The sequence below is a fragment of the Sciurus vulgaris genome (genome assembly GCF_902686455.1).
Source record: "Sciurus vulgaris genome assembly, chromosome: 2".
Lineage (NCBI taxonomy): Eukaryota > Metazoa > Chordata > Mammalia > Rodentia > Sciuridae > Sciurus > Sciurus vulgaris.
The window spans coordinates 120,332,848-120,347,497 of NC_136462.1; the positions used below are offsets into that span (position 1 = coordinate 120,332,848).

Genomic DNA, 14,650 nt, shown 5'->3' on the forward strand with positions numbered 1-14,650 from the left:
GGTATCCACAGGCTCCAGGTCAGCCTCCAGGGCCTCAGTCCCTCCTGGGCTGGTAGCAGGGGCAGAGGGGGGGTGTTGGGGGATCACCTTGGCCCCTCCTGGCCCACCCTACTTGCCCATAGCCGCGCTTCACTTCTCTGCTCCACGTTGGAAACACCACATTTATTCGTTGGAGGCTTTTAAGCCTCTGATAAGGCGTACAGGAAGAGCAGGGCTTTCCTGCATGCTGCCCTGGCCCAGCTCGTCAGGCATGCAGGACGGAGCTGGCAGATGAGGCAAGGTGTCTTCAGGAGCGGGGCCATAGAAGCAGCAGGCCCTGCTGTCCCATGCCCTCCCCCACTAGCCTGGTCTGAACTGCAATCAGGTGGGTGGGCCCAGCCCAGTCCTGTTGCAGGGGCCTTTTGCTGGGAGCCACCTTCCCTCTCCCTCCCCCACCCTCTTCAATGCCCTCTGAAGCTTGTAGCCCAAGCCATGCACTTTGGTCCTTCACACAAGCCACGCACTTTGGTCTTTCACACAAGCCACACCAGCTGCCATCAGGCTGGTTCTGTGTGTCCTGCCTCTCCATTCAGGTAGTCAGCTGGGCAGGGCAGGCCTGGTCCTCCTGTCCTCACTCTGTGTAGCCAGGTCACAGCTGGGCACTCGGTGGGAGCAAAGGCCTATTCAGTTAATTGCCGCAGGCAGGAACTTCCAGCTACTGCTAGCCCTCAGCCTACATCCGTGGGCTCCTGGCTGGGCCTGGAACTTTTCAGGGTCTCAACTTTCTGCAGTGCAGATCAACACCTCCTCCTTCAAAAAGAAGCCCCCCTGGCTTGGTGCCAGGCTTGAGGCTGGGCAATGGATGGTCAGCCAGGGCTGCTACTTCAGGGCCCTTAGGACTGCCTCCAGCTTCATGGCCACTGCCAGATCACCCTTCACTTTCAGTCTCCCACTCATGTAGGCCCCCAGGGGCCGCAGCTCCCTGCACAACAGAGCTCGCAGGTCTACTTCAGCCATCTCCACCACCACATCGGGGACACCTTCAGGCACACCATGTCCCACCCTGCCTTGCCCTGTGGAAGGAAAGAAAACTGAGCATTAGTAGGGACATGGGACATAGACAGCTATGGAGGGAAGGAGAAGTCAGCATGTCCCACTGGAAGGAGCAGAGAATACTGGTTAGGAGTTTAGGTTCAAGGGCTGGAGCATAGCTCAGTGGAAGAGCACCCGGTTAGCATGCACGAGGCCCTGGGCTCCATTCCCAGCACACACACACACACCATTCAGGTTCTAATACCCTGGGTTCAAGTCCTATAGGCCCCTTGGTGCCTCAGAGTGCAAATCTGTGAAGGGGACCTAAATCAAAGCTCATGGTAAGAAACAGGTGATAGAATGCACAAAAGTGCTCAGCACAGAGCCTGGCATGTGGCAGGCCTGCTATATGTGCAGGGCTCTTGGTATCAGTAGCCTGGCCATCTCAAATGTCCTCCCACAGCAGGGAGAGCAAGGCCCAGATAATTATTGTCTAGAAATGGTGTCAGAGCCCTGGACTGCCATGGGTTCACCCCAAATTATTGGCAGGAGTAGGAAGCCTTGCTCCTACTGGGTATGGGGGCAGTCTAAAAAATAGCCATGGGGGGCAGGTGTACAAGCAACTGCGTGTGAGGGAGAGGCAGGGGCAGCTGCACCTGTGGTGAGATCCAGGAAGTAGATGCTCTGGGTGCCACTGGGAAGGATGACGTTGAACTGGTAGCAGGCCCCAACCTGGCTGACCAGGGCTTCAGACAGGAAGGGCTCCAGAGCAGTCAGCAGCCCCTCGGCCACAGGCTGCTTCAGGCTGTGAGGTGCAGGTGGCTCCACTTCGCTCACCATCTCTAGGGTGTCTGCCGGGGTGGCCAATAATGCTGGGCAGGAAGGCAGAGAGGCAGGCAGGTCAGTGTGTTCCCAGGGACAGGTGGCTTCTGCCCCTTTTTGGCCTCTGTTCAACTTCCTTCTCTGTCAGGAGACTGCCCCTAAGTTTCTACTTTAAACACCTGAATCCTGTTTCTCAGTCGCTCGTGCTGAGATCAGATGTGGAACACTCTTTACAGCTACAGGAAGAGGTACTGCTGTCTCCTCTCACCGTAGCTGCCACATGCCTCTCCATACTCGTACAACCTGGGCTCTTCTCACAGACCTAGCTTAGGTTGTCCCTAGAATCAGCATGGGCCAGACAGACAGGCAGAGAGTGCACTGTGCAGAGGTGCTTGATTAAGGGAGCAAGTAGCGAAGTCAGCTCCAGGCCAAGCCGAGAGCACCTCCCCCTTGTCCCCAAGTTCCTCACCTGGTCCGGCACAAGGGGTACCTCCTGCCACTGAGTTCATGCCCCCTCCCAGCAAGTGCAAGGCCAACTGCTGGAGGGTGCTGTCCAGGCTGGACCCTGCTGGGCTGTCCTGGGGCTGCTGCAGCACGGCCTCCACTGCCAGCTCCACTCGGTCCACCTCCAGCCCCCAGGCCCTGGTCACATCGTTGATCTCCAGCTGGAGGACAGTGTGGGAGAAATGGAATTCATGCAATAAACCTTTCCCGAGCACCTTCTTGAGTGGGCCACTATGGCCACAGGTACACCTGGAGGTCCCATACCTGCCCTTGAGGAGCACAGGCAGGGGACACTGACAGTCCAGCTGTGTGAGTGCTCAAACAAGAGGCAGGGAGACACTGTCAGTCAGGGACTCTCCAGGTGGAGAACCTTTCAGGCAAAGGGAACAGCCTGAGCAAAGCCCAGAGAGGAGAACCTGGAGGTCTGGGCACTTCAAGCAGCCACAGTTCCATTTAGTCAGTCCCTAAAGTGTAGGCTGGGGGACTGAAGATGGCTGAGGTGTCAGAGGTGAACTCTTCGTACTTACTTGGATTTCTTGAGGCAACAAGGGCATCAGAGAGGAGTTTACACAGGTGACAGAGCAGACTTACTTTTTGGAAACACCCTCCTGGCTGCTGTGTGGACACTGGATTGGATAGGGCTGATGATGGAGGCTTGGGGACCAAGTAAGGCACTGTTTCAAATTGCAGGGAGAAAGGAGACAGATTTGGTGGAAGGCAGGAGGGTCCAGTGAAGCAAATACACTGAGGGGGTACAACTCTGCCAACTGCACCAAGCTGCAGCAGGCACAAGAGGAGTGCCACTCAGCTCATGGCTGTCTGGATGTGCCATGGCACAGAGGACAGGGGTGGGGGAGGCAGGCTTCTGGTGTGATTTTTCTGGGCTCAAGAGTATGGTATTCACTTAGAGAATACGCACACAGGATGAGGTAGGGCGGGGGATAACTGGGTTTTCGTTTGTTTGTAAGCTCTGGGTGTCTGTGGGACAGCAAGTGTCCTGCAGGCAGCTGGATAAATGGGAGCAAGATTCAGGAGAGTCAGACTGGAGCAGCGTGCTGTGACAACCAGTACCCAGAGGAAACAAGTCCTGGGTGGCTCAGCTCTCTCAGAGAGGTGACTGATGAGAAGGGGATAGAGTTCAGGAACCTGAACAATGAAAGGCAGGAGAACCAGCAAGGTCAAGGGGAGCAGAGGAGGAGGAGTCACACAGACGAACACTGCCAGCAGGTGAAATAAGGGAAGGCTGAGAAGTGTCTGCTGGGCTGGGAAGAGGGAGGTCACCACAACGTCCACTAGAGCTATCTCAGGAGCTTGGGGGAAGCCTAGGTTGAGGATGGGATGGGAGAAATGGGAGCCTTCCAGAGGGAAGGGGAGAGGGTGGGTAGGGGGTAGAAGGGGAGCAGAGCAAAAGGAGAACATGTTTCTGTGCAGAAAAGAGAGAAGAAAGAATAAAGAGATAGTGAACCTAAATGGAGGGAGAGGGGTAGAGGTAGGGAAAGAGAGGGGAGTGCTGGAAGAGGTAGGGACCAGAGTACTGTCCCATGCAGGGATGAGCTTCAGGAAGAACAAGTGGCAGGAAATGAGTAAGGAAAAGCAGCACAGGTGCAGAGGGTGGGAAGTGAAGGCTGAAGCTGGAAGAAGCTGAAAGATTCCTGTCCTGGAGTTTTGTTGTTGTTGTTGTTTTTGTTTTTGTTTTTTCTCCTGTGTGTAAAGAGGCAGGACCTGTTGCAAAGAGCGATGGGGTGGGCCAGGTTGCAGGAAGGCAGCAGAGGGGCGAAGCTGTCTGGGAGCACTAGTGGGTGAGTCACTGAGCAGGGGCCAGCAAGTGAGGGGGCAGCCTGCAATCCCTTCAGAGGAAAAGTGGGCAAAAGAGGAAGTGAGAATGAAAACACACGCCTTAACCAGGGTGGGGAGATTTGGCTTCAACCTCAGGCACTGCCCATACTCTGCCAGGTGCCCACTCAGTCTGGGCAATGACCCTGAGTGACTTTCACATCACAGGATGGAATGCCCCTTTCACACCAAAGCAATGTGCAACAGGGCGGAGATCCACTTTTCTTTTCCTAAAGGTGAATTATAATGGGGTATAGGGTTTTACGAATAAAAAATTATTGTCTGAGTTGTATTAGATCAAGTACTTTTTTGAGGGTGGGGAACCAAGGGGTCTGGTTCAGGTTCAGTTCTGCCCTTGATCATGACTCTGTGTTTAGGTGAGAGGGGAAGTACTGGGGATTAAGCTACATGTCAGTCTATTGAGATGCAGATTGGTGCTCCCCTACCAAGCTATATCCCAGTTCTTTTTATTTTTTGAACAGTCTTACTAAGTTGCCCAGGCTGGTCTCAAACTTGCCGTCATCCTGCCTCAGCCTCCCTGGCTGCTGGGATTACAGGTGCCATCATGCCCAGCCACCTGTGGCTCTTAGAGGCAAGCTGAGACATTTCTGAGCCTGGGTTTCCACCCTCCAGTAATACTGGCCCTCTTGCTGCAAAAAATGTGAAGCTGAGATACTCTGGGGCGGGCACAGGACTCTGTGAACCATGACAGACAGCATATGTGAGGGCAGTTGTTGCAATCAGGACTAAGGGTCCGAGGAATTTCACCCAGCTGGCTGCTTGCTGACTTTCTTGATGAAGGGACTGGGAAGCTCCAGGACTGGCATTATCCCACTTCTTCCCTGTCCTCTAACCCCATCTCCTCTGGGGTTAGATCAGAGTGGCAGGGAAAGAGGGAAAAGTTCTCTCACCTTCCTCCATGAGGACAAGCAAAAGTGGGGGAGCAGGAGTGGAGCGTAGCTGTGAGGCACATGCCACTGCCCCTGCCTTTACATCGACCCTATCTTTTAGTACAAGGATTTAAGGTGAATTCCATGTAGATCATTTTTCGTACACATGGAGAGAAGCCAGGAAGAAGATTCAAATGTCTTCATATTTCTTTGTTCTGTTCTAAACAAGAAAAACCAACCCACAAAAATCCATGTGCTGCCTCATGAGTACAGAACTCCCTAGGGACCCCCACCTACCACCCACCACACACACTGAGAGTCAGGTCCTGAACCCAACCAGGACTGCAGAGGCCCCTGAGACCTCATGTTGATATCAGAGCAAAGAAAGGCAGAACCTCAGCAGTCTGCCTGCCTACAGAGGTAGGGCCCCAGGAATTCCCACTAGGGTAGTTCCCCTTCTTAGGATCACGTGTGCCCAGCATGGTTATGGTCTAAGCTATCTTCTGTTCCTCAACTCAGATCACTGGCTCAGCAGAGGTGGTTATACTCTCGGCACATAAGATAAACTGAGGTTAGAGCAATCTGTTTGCTCAAAGTGACCAGGTGCCAGCCTCTGAGCTCCACCTTGCAAGGAGCTGCCTACCAGGAGCTGGTCGCTGATCTTGAGCTTCTCCATCTGGATCTCCCGCAGTGGCCTCCTGAGCAGGGCCTTGGTCATGGCATTCTGGGCCGTCAGGCGCGTGGCTGTGTTCAGGTCCTTCACAGTCATCACCGACAGCACCGGGTCCCAGATACGGAACTGGACATCAGCCCCCACAGACAGCACAGCCCCATCCTTAGAGGCCAGCTGTTAGGAGAGGCCATGAAAGAGAAAGGACACTCAGGAGGCCTGGGCTACAAGGTCAGGCCCACTGTGACCACCCAATTTGACCCACCCACTTGACAGCTAGCTCCTTAAAGGCAAAATGGTGTCTCCAAGTACATAGGGTCAGATGTAAAGAGTGAGGATGCCCTCCAAGCTTTTATCCTTGACTTTCTGTTCTCTTCTCCCACTTTCCCAGAAGGTTACTTTTAGGCCAATGCCCTGGCACCCATAGAACACTCTCTACAAGCCCCCATTCTGTCTGTCCAGAGCAGCTGAGAAGACCCTCACCTTGCAAGGAGGGACATTGAAGGCTCGTGTTCTCAGATCCACCCTCTGAAAGGAGTCAATGAAGGGCAGGAGCAGAACCATGCCAGGTCCCTGGGGCGTGCGGATCCGGCCTAGACGGAACACTATCATCCGCTCATAGGTAGGCACAATCTGTTCACAATGGCAAAGGGAAGAGTTGGAAGCGGTTTGCCTAAGCTGACCAATGACATTTCCCCAGATCCCTTCCTCTCCTCCTTCCCCTTTGCCTTGGTCATAATCAGGTATCCTTAGCTGTTTTTAGATAAGAAAACCAAGACGCAGAGAGGTCAAGTTCAGAAAGGTACTCAGAAGTCACACAGCACCTAAGTGAAATGGGCACAATTCTGAATGACTCCAAAGGCCATGTGTCTTAATCACCACATTGTACTAACTTGATTTATAGAGAAACTTCATCTTTCTTTAAAGATAAACATGATTCATACCAGGAAACTGTCTGCCCTTGGATTAGTTGGGGGAAAAGGCTGGGCTGTTCTAACAGCACCCCAAACAAAGGGGTTCCAACTTAAGATCCATGGAGTCCTAAAGAAGTTGAAGAAATTGAGAACTGAAAGCCCAGAAGTGCACAGTAACTTGTCCAAGGTCACACAGTATTTGTTTAGTAGCATTTCAGAATTATGATCTAGAACCATCTAAGAACTCCCTTTCAGATCACAGAAACCTAGAGGCTTTCTAGAGAAGCTAACCGTTTCCTTAGGCCATACAAAGGGGAGGGCTTGACTGAGCTTCCACCTTGATCACAGCATGAAGGTGTGATTTACAACTACAGCTCTATTATTTCATCCTTTTTCCATCTGTACCAAATCTTGTTGAAAATGAAGTCTGACTTCCTATTGCAAATTGCCTGCTGGGCCAAGTTGGGTGTTTTTATTTCTAATTTGGCCTAACCCAATATATCTGACCAGATCCCAGGACTTAGAAGTTTGGGAAGACTTGTTTCTACTTCTTACTGGTTCCCATGATGACAAGTCTGGGCCTCAGTTTCCTCATCTGAAATACGGAAAGAGACAATTCTTGCATTACCCTTTTCTTAGAGGTGTGATAAAGGCAGGAGATATAGAATATGAGGAATTCATTCATCAATGCCAAACCCTTCAATATGACCCACCCACCCTAGAGCTGACCCAGCCAGTCTTACCTTCAGGGCAAACCAGCCCGAAATGGGGAAAGTTACCATCAGCAGCAAGAACCCAAGGAAACTGATGAGGCCATGACAGAGGCAGGAAGGCCAGCTTTGGGGTACATCTGGGGGTGAGAGAGCACAGGTGGTTAAGGAACACCAGATGGCTTGGCAGGACAGCTATTAAGTACAATGAGCTCGGTCAGGTGTACTTTGCCCACCTTCCCCTTCATACACTTTGGTCTCACTGTTCTCAATCATATCTTTGGACACGTGCTCATTAGGTACTGTTCTCTCCCCCTATACATCAAGACTAATCTGTTCTAAGTACAGCCCTCATGAGTCTTTATTCTTTGCTAGGCAAATCACTGAATCTGAGAGTACAACTCATATGATGCTGTCCTTACTGGACTGAACAGGAATCAATCCCTTGTCAATTTATGCCGATTGGTCATGCGATTTATACTGATTAGTCATGGAGCCAGGAGTACCTGGGCATCTGTAAACATGTGCTGGCTTGAGTTGAATGCTGCTGGCATAACACATTCCTCCTCTACCAACAGTCCCAGAAAGTGTGCTTTCAAGGGGTCATTATGGAAACAATGCCTTAGCCTATGGGGATGCAGCATTAATTGCTCATTAATAAGAGAGTGCAGTATTAACTGCTCATTAATAGGAGCATGAGATGCAGACAAAATTTTCTTTTCTACTCCTCACCCCATTCCAATGCCCTAAGAACCAACAAAATTGCATATTTCAATTCAAGCAGCATGGTGGTGGTGGTGGTAGTTGGGGTAGGGAGGAGGTAGGAAGATGAGTTACATCCAAACCAGAGAGCCAGGAGTACAGGATGGAAGTGGAACAGAGAAAGCCCCAGAATCTGGGATGAGCTTATTCTCTGCTCCTCTTTTTCCAATCCTGGACAGGAAGTAGACTGGTGCCTTGCTTCCATCCTTCATGAAGTTCATGTCTGGTGGGCTTTCCAAGGCCCAGGACACCAAGGTTTCACTTCCTGCCTGGCTCTGACCCACTGTGACCTCTGCAGGAAAGAAATTCTTGAACAGGAGCAGCTGTCGGTATAGAAGGGTCAGGGAGGGTCCAAATCCTCCAAGGTACTTCTCCAGGCTGAGAAGTACGGGAGCCAACCTGTGGCCCAAAGGAGCCACAGACAGCTTTGGAGCAAGACAGAGAGAGGACAGACAATGGGTAGCTGAAGGTCTGCCTTTTTGTTCTGTGCATCTTCTCCAGGTACTAAGTAGATGGCAGGTCCCTGCTTTTCTACCCTGGGGTGAATATTCTTCCATTTCTCTTCAGGTACCTGTAGGGTGCTGATGAACTATGCATAATGGGAACCTGACACCTCTGCCTGATAAAAGCCAAGGAGAAATGTGATGTGGTTCATTTCGGTAAGATGGAAGCTACGCTAGCTCTGAGGCTGCAGTGCCATGCCCCTAGGGAGGGCAGATCAGCAAAAGCAGCCCAGCAACGGGCCCAGCCCCCTCTCCACAACGCACGTCGTTCCCCTTCTCGGTCCTTCCTTTTAGGGTGCGAGGCCGCAAGGCCGGTCGACTCCTTAGAGGCAGAGGGTTCCGGCTTGTGGGTACCGTCCAGTCTTCCCCTCCCCCGGTCCGCCTGTTGGGCGACCACTCACCGGCCCCAGTCCCTACGCCGCCCCGCTCCGGGGACAAGCAGCCCTTCTGCGAGCCCAGAAAGCCGAAGCTCGACTGCTGGAAGCGGTCAAAATCCCCCAAAGGCAGGGCCCGGTACCCGGACCTGCCAAGCATGATTCCTAACGGGGACACGCCCCCGCGCTTCGGCCGGCCCCAACCCCTGCCGGCCGCCGCTTCCGGCTTCACCTGCGTCGCCACAGGCGGCGGCCGGGCACAGGAGCTGGAGGCCGACCCGGGTCTGCGCCCGCGGGGACACGGCGCCCCCTGCGCTGGGAGGACCGAACTGCGCGCAGGCGTGGGGGCGTGGCCCGATTTCTTGGCAGCCCGGGGGTCATTGCCACCTTCTCCCAGATCTTTTCTTTTTGTACCGGGAATTGAACTCAGGGGCACTTGACCACTGAGCCACATCCCAGCCCTATTTTGCATTTTATTTAGAGACAGGGTCTCACTGAGTTGCTTAGGGCCTCACTTTCGCTGAGGCCGACTGAGGAACTCAAGATCCTCCTGCCTCAGTCTGCTGAGCTGCTGGGATTACAGGTATGTGCCACAGCGCCCAGCCCTCTCCCAGATCTTACCCGAACTTAGAAATGGAGGAGGGAAGGTGGGCTTCATAAGAGGAGATTCAGGAGCCAAATTTCCAGAATCAAGGAAATGCTGTTTTCAGCCTTCTCAACCCTCTCTATTCAATCTCACAAACGAAGGGAGGCCTTATGTAGATTTAGAGTTTCTCTAGGGCATAGAGTGTAAAATAATTGCTTTGTGTCCCCACAGCTCTGCAAGCAGGGCCTGTCCCAAAGCAGATCTCAGTACATTGTTGAATGATGGTCCAGGTCACTATGGACAGAGCAGAGCGGGAAGGGCTGAACTTTGGCACCAAAAGAACATTTCCATGTGCAGACCTTAGGGAGCACAGCAGAAGGAAAGGACAGCCTAAAGCTAACAGGGCAGGATCACCAGAACATCGCAGCACACCCCTTGATCCAGGCACTAAAGGCACTTGCCTCTTCATGTCTTTAGAAAACCCAAATGCAAATAGCAAATTTATTCTGAAAAATGTTAACTTTCAATAAGATGTTGGGGCAGGCTAGGAGCAGGTTACCTTCCAAAGTTAGCAAATAAAGTTTTCTCAGTTCTGTCTCCTTGGGCTTCTCATCACTCCCTGCCCCCGACACCCAGCACAGCCCACTTCCAAATTCCTTCTACATATGGCTACCCACCGTATTTGACTTCTCCTAATTTGGTGGCCTGATTGTGAAGGCCTGGGGGCACTGACCAGGCTGGAGGGTATGGCACTCTTCTGAAGCCTTTCACAGTTCTTGGTGTTGGATCTCCTTCCAGTCCCTGACTCACACATGTACCTCAGACTCTACTCTTTAGAAGAGCAAGGCCCTGTCACATCCCTTCTACTCTATTCCATGTTGGAACTTAGTACTGGATGTGCGTGCAGGGACTAGTGCAGTGCCTGGGATGGTTTGAAGTTTGAAGCCAGAGCCATTGACCCAGGGAAGCTGCCTGGTGGTCCAGTCTCCTTAGCACATTCCTCATGAGTTCCCTCTTAAATCTGAAAGTGGCCCAAACTACCTCCCAGACAGGCTCTCCTGTTTCAAGTCTCCATACCTTCTGCCCGGCTGTCGTTTAAGGTGCCCCCCTCCCCCTGCCGTCAGTCCCTGTATCTCTGGTGAATTCCCGCTGCTCCCTCAAATCCCAGATGAGTGATCTCCTTTCCTGCCAGTCCCAATACTGCGCGTTTGGAGGCTGGCTCTTCTACTAGATCTGGGGTTCTTTGAAGTACTGGCCGTGTGTGGTTTATGTCTGGTTCCCAGGGCCCCAGGTGCTAGCTAGGGTGGGCACAAAGCTATGTCAGAGGTGAGACCGTGAATGACTCAAAGCCTCCCTGGCGGAGTGCTCAGCCTCGCTCCCCCTCCCGAGCTCAGCCGCGCCTCCGCTGCTCTTCTGGGGCTCCCTCCTCCCAGCTCTGCGCGAGTCTTCAAAACCCACAGCCCGCCTGTCGGCGCCTAGACCCGCCCCAGCTCCGTCTCACTTCCTCTCCGGAGGCGGGCCTTCAACCGGTACCTCCCCTTTGGGGACAGTTCGGGAGACCGCCTTCTGACTGACGCCACGGGTTGGGTTTCTTCTCCCGCCCTCCAAGATCCAAACCGAGAATCGAAACTGCGCTGGGCTCCATGCAGCAGGAGCCTGCATCCGCCCGATCTCCTGGCCTCCAGCAGGACCCTGTCCTGCCTCACACACCCACAATGCCTCCCCCGGACTCTCCCTCCGGAGGCCACCAGCCCAGCCACAGCCCGGCAGAGGTATAAATGGGTTTGGGGATGAAGGGGTTTTAGGCTTTGTTGGTTTGCTGTGGAGGGAGAGTTGGGAAGAGTAATGTAGATCAGGCCAAGTACCTTAAAGAGTGACACGAAGAGCGAAGGCCAGACACCAGAGTCCTGACTCTCTTGGCTGGGGTAGTCGAAAGGCCTGGATAGATAGGAAGGGGAAACAAGATGAGCTGGTGGGACCACTATGAACTGTCGTTCTCCACTGAGCAGTTTGGGAAACATGCGGAGGGCCCGTGGCAGCAGACCGCTTTTCCTCCTTTCCACCCAGCCTGGAGCCTTGGCTTTTCCCAGATGAAGGACCTCAGGTTAGAGACAGTGGAGGTAGTAGCCCTATTGCACTACCTGGGGCTAGCGGGATGTCCCAAGCATGGCAAACCACACACCCAAGTTCCCAGATCAGAAGTGAAGAACTGTGTCCCAGATGGGAGAAATTACCTTGGCCAAGGCCTAGCTGCAGCTCATGTGGTTTCTTCTCAAGGAAGTCCCAGTCCTTCTCTTGGAACACCCTTCCTGGCCACCTCTCACCCACAAGGGAGTTTGTTAAGTCCTCCTCTTGCAAGTTTTGCCTTAGCCTTCTCCTGGGGACCCTTGTCTCCACCCCCAAAACAACTACTTGGCACCTTGTTCTATGTTTTTTCCAGGCCCTTTTGCTCCCTTTCATGAGAACATGTTGCTGTAACTTATATTATTAGCATTTTAAAACTAAGAATAATATTACTTAACAGTACTAGTTAAAATTTATGAGTAGTTCTCATGTGCCAACTACTGTATTGAGCACTTTGGCGGAACATTTTTTTTGTTATGGTGAAATACACATAACATAAAAGTTACCATATTAGCCATTTCTAACTGTATAATTCAGTGGCATTAAGTTCATTCATAATGTTGTATAACCAACACTACCATCGATTTCCAGAACTTTTTCATCACCACGTATACCTGTACCCTTTAAGCAATAACTCCTTGTTCCCTGATAACTTCTAATTTACCTTTTTCTCTATGAACTTGATTATTCTGGATATTTTATATAAGTGGAATCTCTCAGTGTTTCTCCTTTTGTGTCTGGCTTATTTCACTTAATGTAATGCCCTCAAGGTTCATCCATGTTGTTGCAGATATCAGAATTTCATTTCTTTTTAAGGCTGAATAATATTCCATTGTATTGTAGACCACACAGTTTATTCATTCATCTATTAATGAACACTTGGGTTGTTCCCTTTTGGTATTGTGACTAATGCTATTCTGTACATTAGTGTACAAATATGTATTTGAATCTTTGTTTCCAGGTCTTTTTCAGGCATATATCTAGGAGTGGAATTGCTGGGTCATATAATAATTCTGTGATTAACTTTTTGAGCCTCCCCCCAAACTGTGTTAAGTATTTTACAAAGAGGTTGGTGCTTAGTATATTTACCATCTAAACTGAGTTCACTGAAGGCAAGGCAAGGATGTATTCTATGCATTCTTATATGCCAGGGTCTAATACTATGTATGATGGGAAAGTAGATTGTATGATGAGATTTGGAAAGCTTGAGTAAATGGGGGAGTTGGGGTGCTGATAAGCCAGGATTTTGTATCATTAAATGACTGCCTGGTATGGAATGTGAGGTCCCACTCTGACTTCCAACAGAATGGGCTGGTGGCCAGCGGGTGGGGACTCCTGGGACTTCTGGCCTCACCTTCCTTCTTTGGTTCTCCAGCAGTCCATGGAAGAGGAGTTCCAGTTCCTGCACTGCCAGGGATGCCAGACACAAGCCAAGTGCCCCAAGCTGCTGCCTTGCTTGCATACACTGTGCTCAGGATGCTTGGAGGCGCCGGGCCTGCAGTGCCCTATCTGCCAGGCACCCCAGCCCCAGGGCGCTGACTCCCTGGCCCTGGATAACGTATTCTTTGAGAGCTTGCAGCGGCGCCTGTCCATGTACCGGCAGATCCTGGATGCACAGGCGGCTTGCACCCGCTGCAGAGAGCCAGCTGACTTCTGGTGCTTCGAGTGTGAGCAGCTCCTCTGCGCCAAATGCTTTGAGGCACATCAGTGGTTCCTCAAGCACGAGGCTCGACCCCTGGCCGAGCTCCGCAGCCAGTCGGCTCGTGAGTTCCTGGATGGCACGCGCAAGTCCAATAACATCTTCTGCTCCAATCCCAACCACCGCACCCCTGCGCTGACTAGGTGAGTGTACAGCGCTGGGTGGGTGGCCCCGTGGGTAGAGCAAAGATGAAAAGAGTCACACCAAGGCAGACAAGGAGCTTTTAGGGTTTCGCAGTTCAAAATGTGGTCCCAGGACCTGCAGGCTCTGTGGCAATGACACCAGTTTTTACAATAAGTTGCCACGTGGGTGGATAATGTAGTTTCCAACCCCACGCCCAAGCGTCATTGCACCCTTATCCGTCGTTTTTTAGGATAAATATTTAGAAGGACCACTGATAGGTGGAGTATAAAAATTTTACGTTTTTACACTAAAAAATATACTACCAAACTACCCTTTAGAAAGAATTATAATGGAATTTTCCGAAAGTGCCAAAGGGAATCTCAATAAGGCTGGGTTCTAGGATCAGACACAGTTATTTGTTTCTATCTGAAAAGTCCAAATCCTAACGCTGGGCTGTGCTTTCTGTGAATGTATACATGAAAAAAAAAAAAAAAAAAAAAAAAAAAAAACCAAATCCACATATAATTATTTTTATTAAATAGCAGGTGCTCATTTCATTTTTGAAGAGGTAATACATTTATATGGTTCACAAATAATTTGCACCATCTCCATTCTATTCCTGTCTGCCTAATTTCCATCTCTTCTCCCTCCCTCCATCTGTGATCGTTCTTGTTACTAGTTTTGAATGTTTCTTTGCAGTTTCTATGTGAACATATATGCAGGTAGAGTAGTCTTTTTTTTTTTTTTTTTTTTGGTACTAGGGATTGAACCCAGGGCCTTGTGCTTGCGAGGCAAGAACTCTACCAACTGAGCTATATCCCCAGCCCAGGTAGTCTTATAAGGTATTGTTTCCCTCTCTTTTAACCAATAAGATAGCATACATTAAATGAACTTTTGACCACTCAAATAGATAGTTTATATAGGGTTCTTCCTAGTATGTACTGTATTAGTTTTTGGGGAGCACGTGCAATGGGAAGTTATTCTTTGTTCATTCTGACACATTGAAAACTACTGTACTTTGCTGATAATCTGCAATATCGGCTGAATTTATGGCAGAGCCCTACCTGTCCCCCTTTCCTGAACAGCTTATAATATTAATTTGCATTTCTTTGCTGATCGTTTTGG

General features: G+C 51.0%; 2 protein-coding genes across 13 annotated transcripts in view; one reads left to right on the plus strand and one right to left on the minus strand.

Annotated features, from left to right (window-relative positions):
- Positions 1-497: 497 nt before the first annotated feature.
- Positions 498-9,258, minus strand: STOML1 (stomatin like 1). 4 transcript variants are annotated; one of them, XM_079129363.1, is made up of 7 exons: positions 9,021-9,258; positions 7,388-7,494; positions 6,214-6,363; positions 5,704-5,907; positions 2,303-2,498; positions 1,668-1,883; positions 498-1,052 (listed from the first exon to the last, which is right to left on the minus strand). In XM_079129363.1, the coding sequence occupies exons 1-7, from the start codon at positions 9,151-9,153 to the stop codon at positions 859-861; spliced, it is 1,200 nt and encodes a 399-aa protein (XP_078985489.1). In that variant the 5' UTR covers positions 9,154-9,258; the 3' UTR covers positions 498-858. The 4 variants fall into 4 exon arrangements, with proteins under 4 accessions (XP_078985489.1, XP_078985487.1, XP_078985486.1 ...); XM_079129361.1 differs by having other exon boundaries at positions 9,143-9,255; XM_079129360.1 differs by lacking the exon at positions 9,021-9,258 and adding an exon at positions 7,861-7,881.
- A 1,871-nt stretch (positions 9,259-11,129) lies between these two features.
- Positions 11,130-14,650, plus strand: part of PML (PML nuclear body scaffold) — a 41,890-nt gene continuing 38,369 nt past the window's right edge. For 7 of the 9 annotated variants that reach the window (XM_079126616.1, XM_079126618.1, XM_079126621.1 and 4 more), the window contains exons 1-2: positions 11,130-11,351; positions 13,079-13,545. In XM_079126616.1, the coding sequence (XP_078982742.1) occupies positions 11,223-11,351; positions 13,079-13,545 (596 nt within the window). In that variant the 5' untranslated portion in view covers positions 11,130-11,222. The remainder of the gene's footprint in view (positions 11,352-13,078; positions 13,546-14,650) is intronic. The other 2 variants (XM_079126617.1, XM_079126624.1) reach the window with 2 other exon arrangements.

Excerpts from the sequence above, each read along its gene's own strand:
- STOML1 (XM_079129363.1), bottom strand. The coding sequence starts at position 9,153 with ATGCTTGGCAGGTCCGGGTACCGGGCCCTGCCTTTGGGGGATTTTGAC. Across the intron at positions 5,908-6,213 it reads TCAATGTCCCTCCTTGCAAG|CTGGCCTCTAAGGATGGGGC; the intron begins GTGAGGGTCTTC and ends CTCTCCTAACAG. Across the intron at positions 1,884-2,302 it reads TACCCCTTGTGCCGGACCAG|CATTATTGGCCACCCCGGCA; the intron begins GTGAGGAACTTG and ends CTTCCTGCCCAG.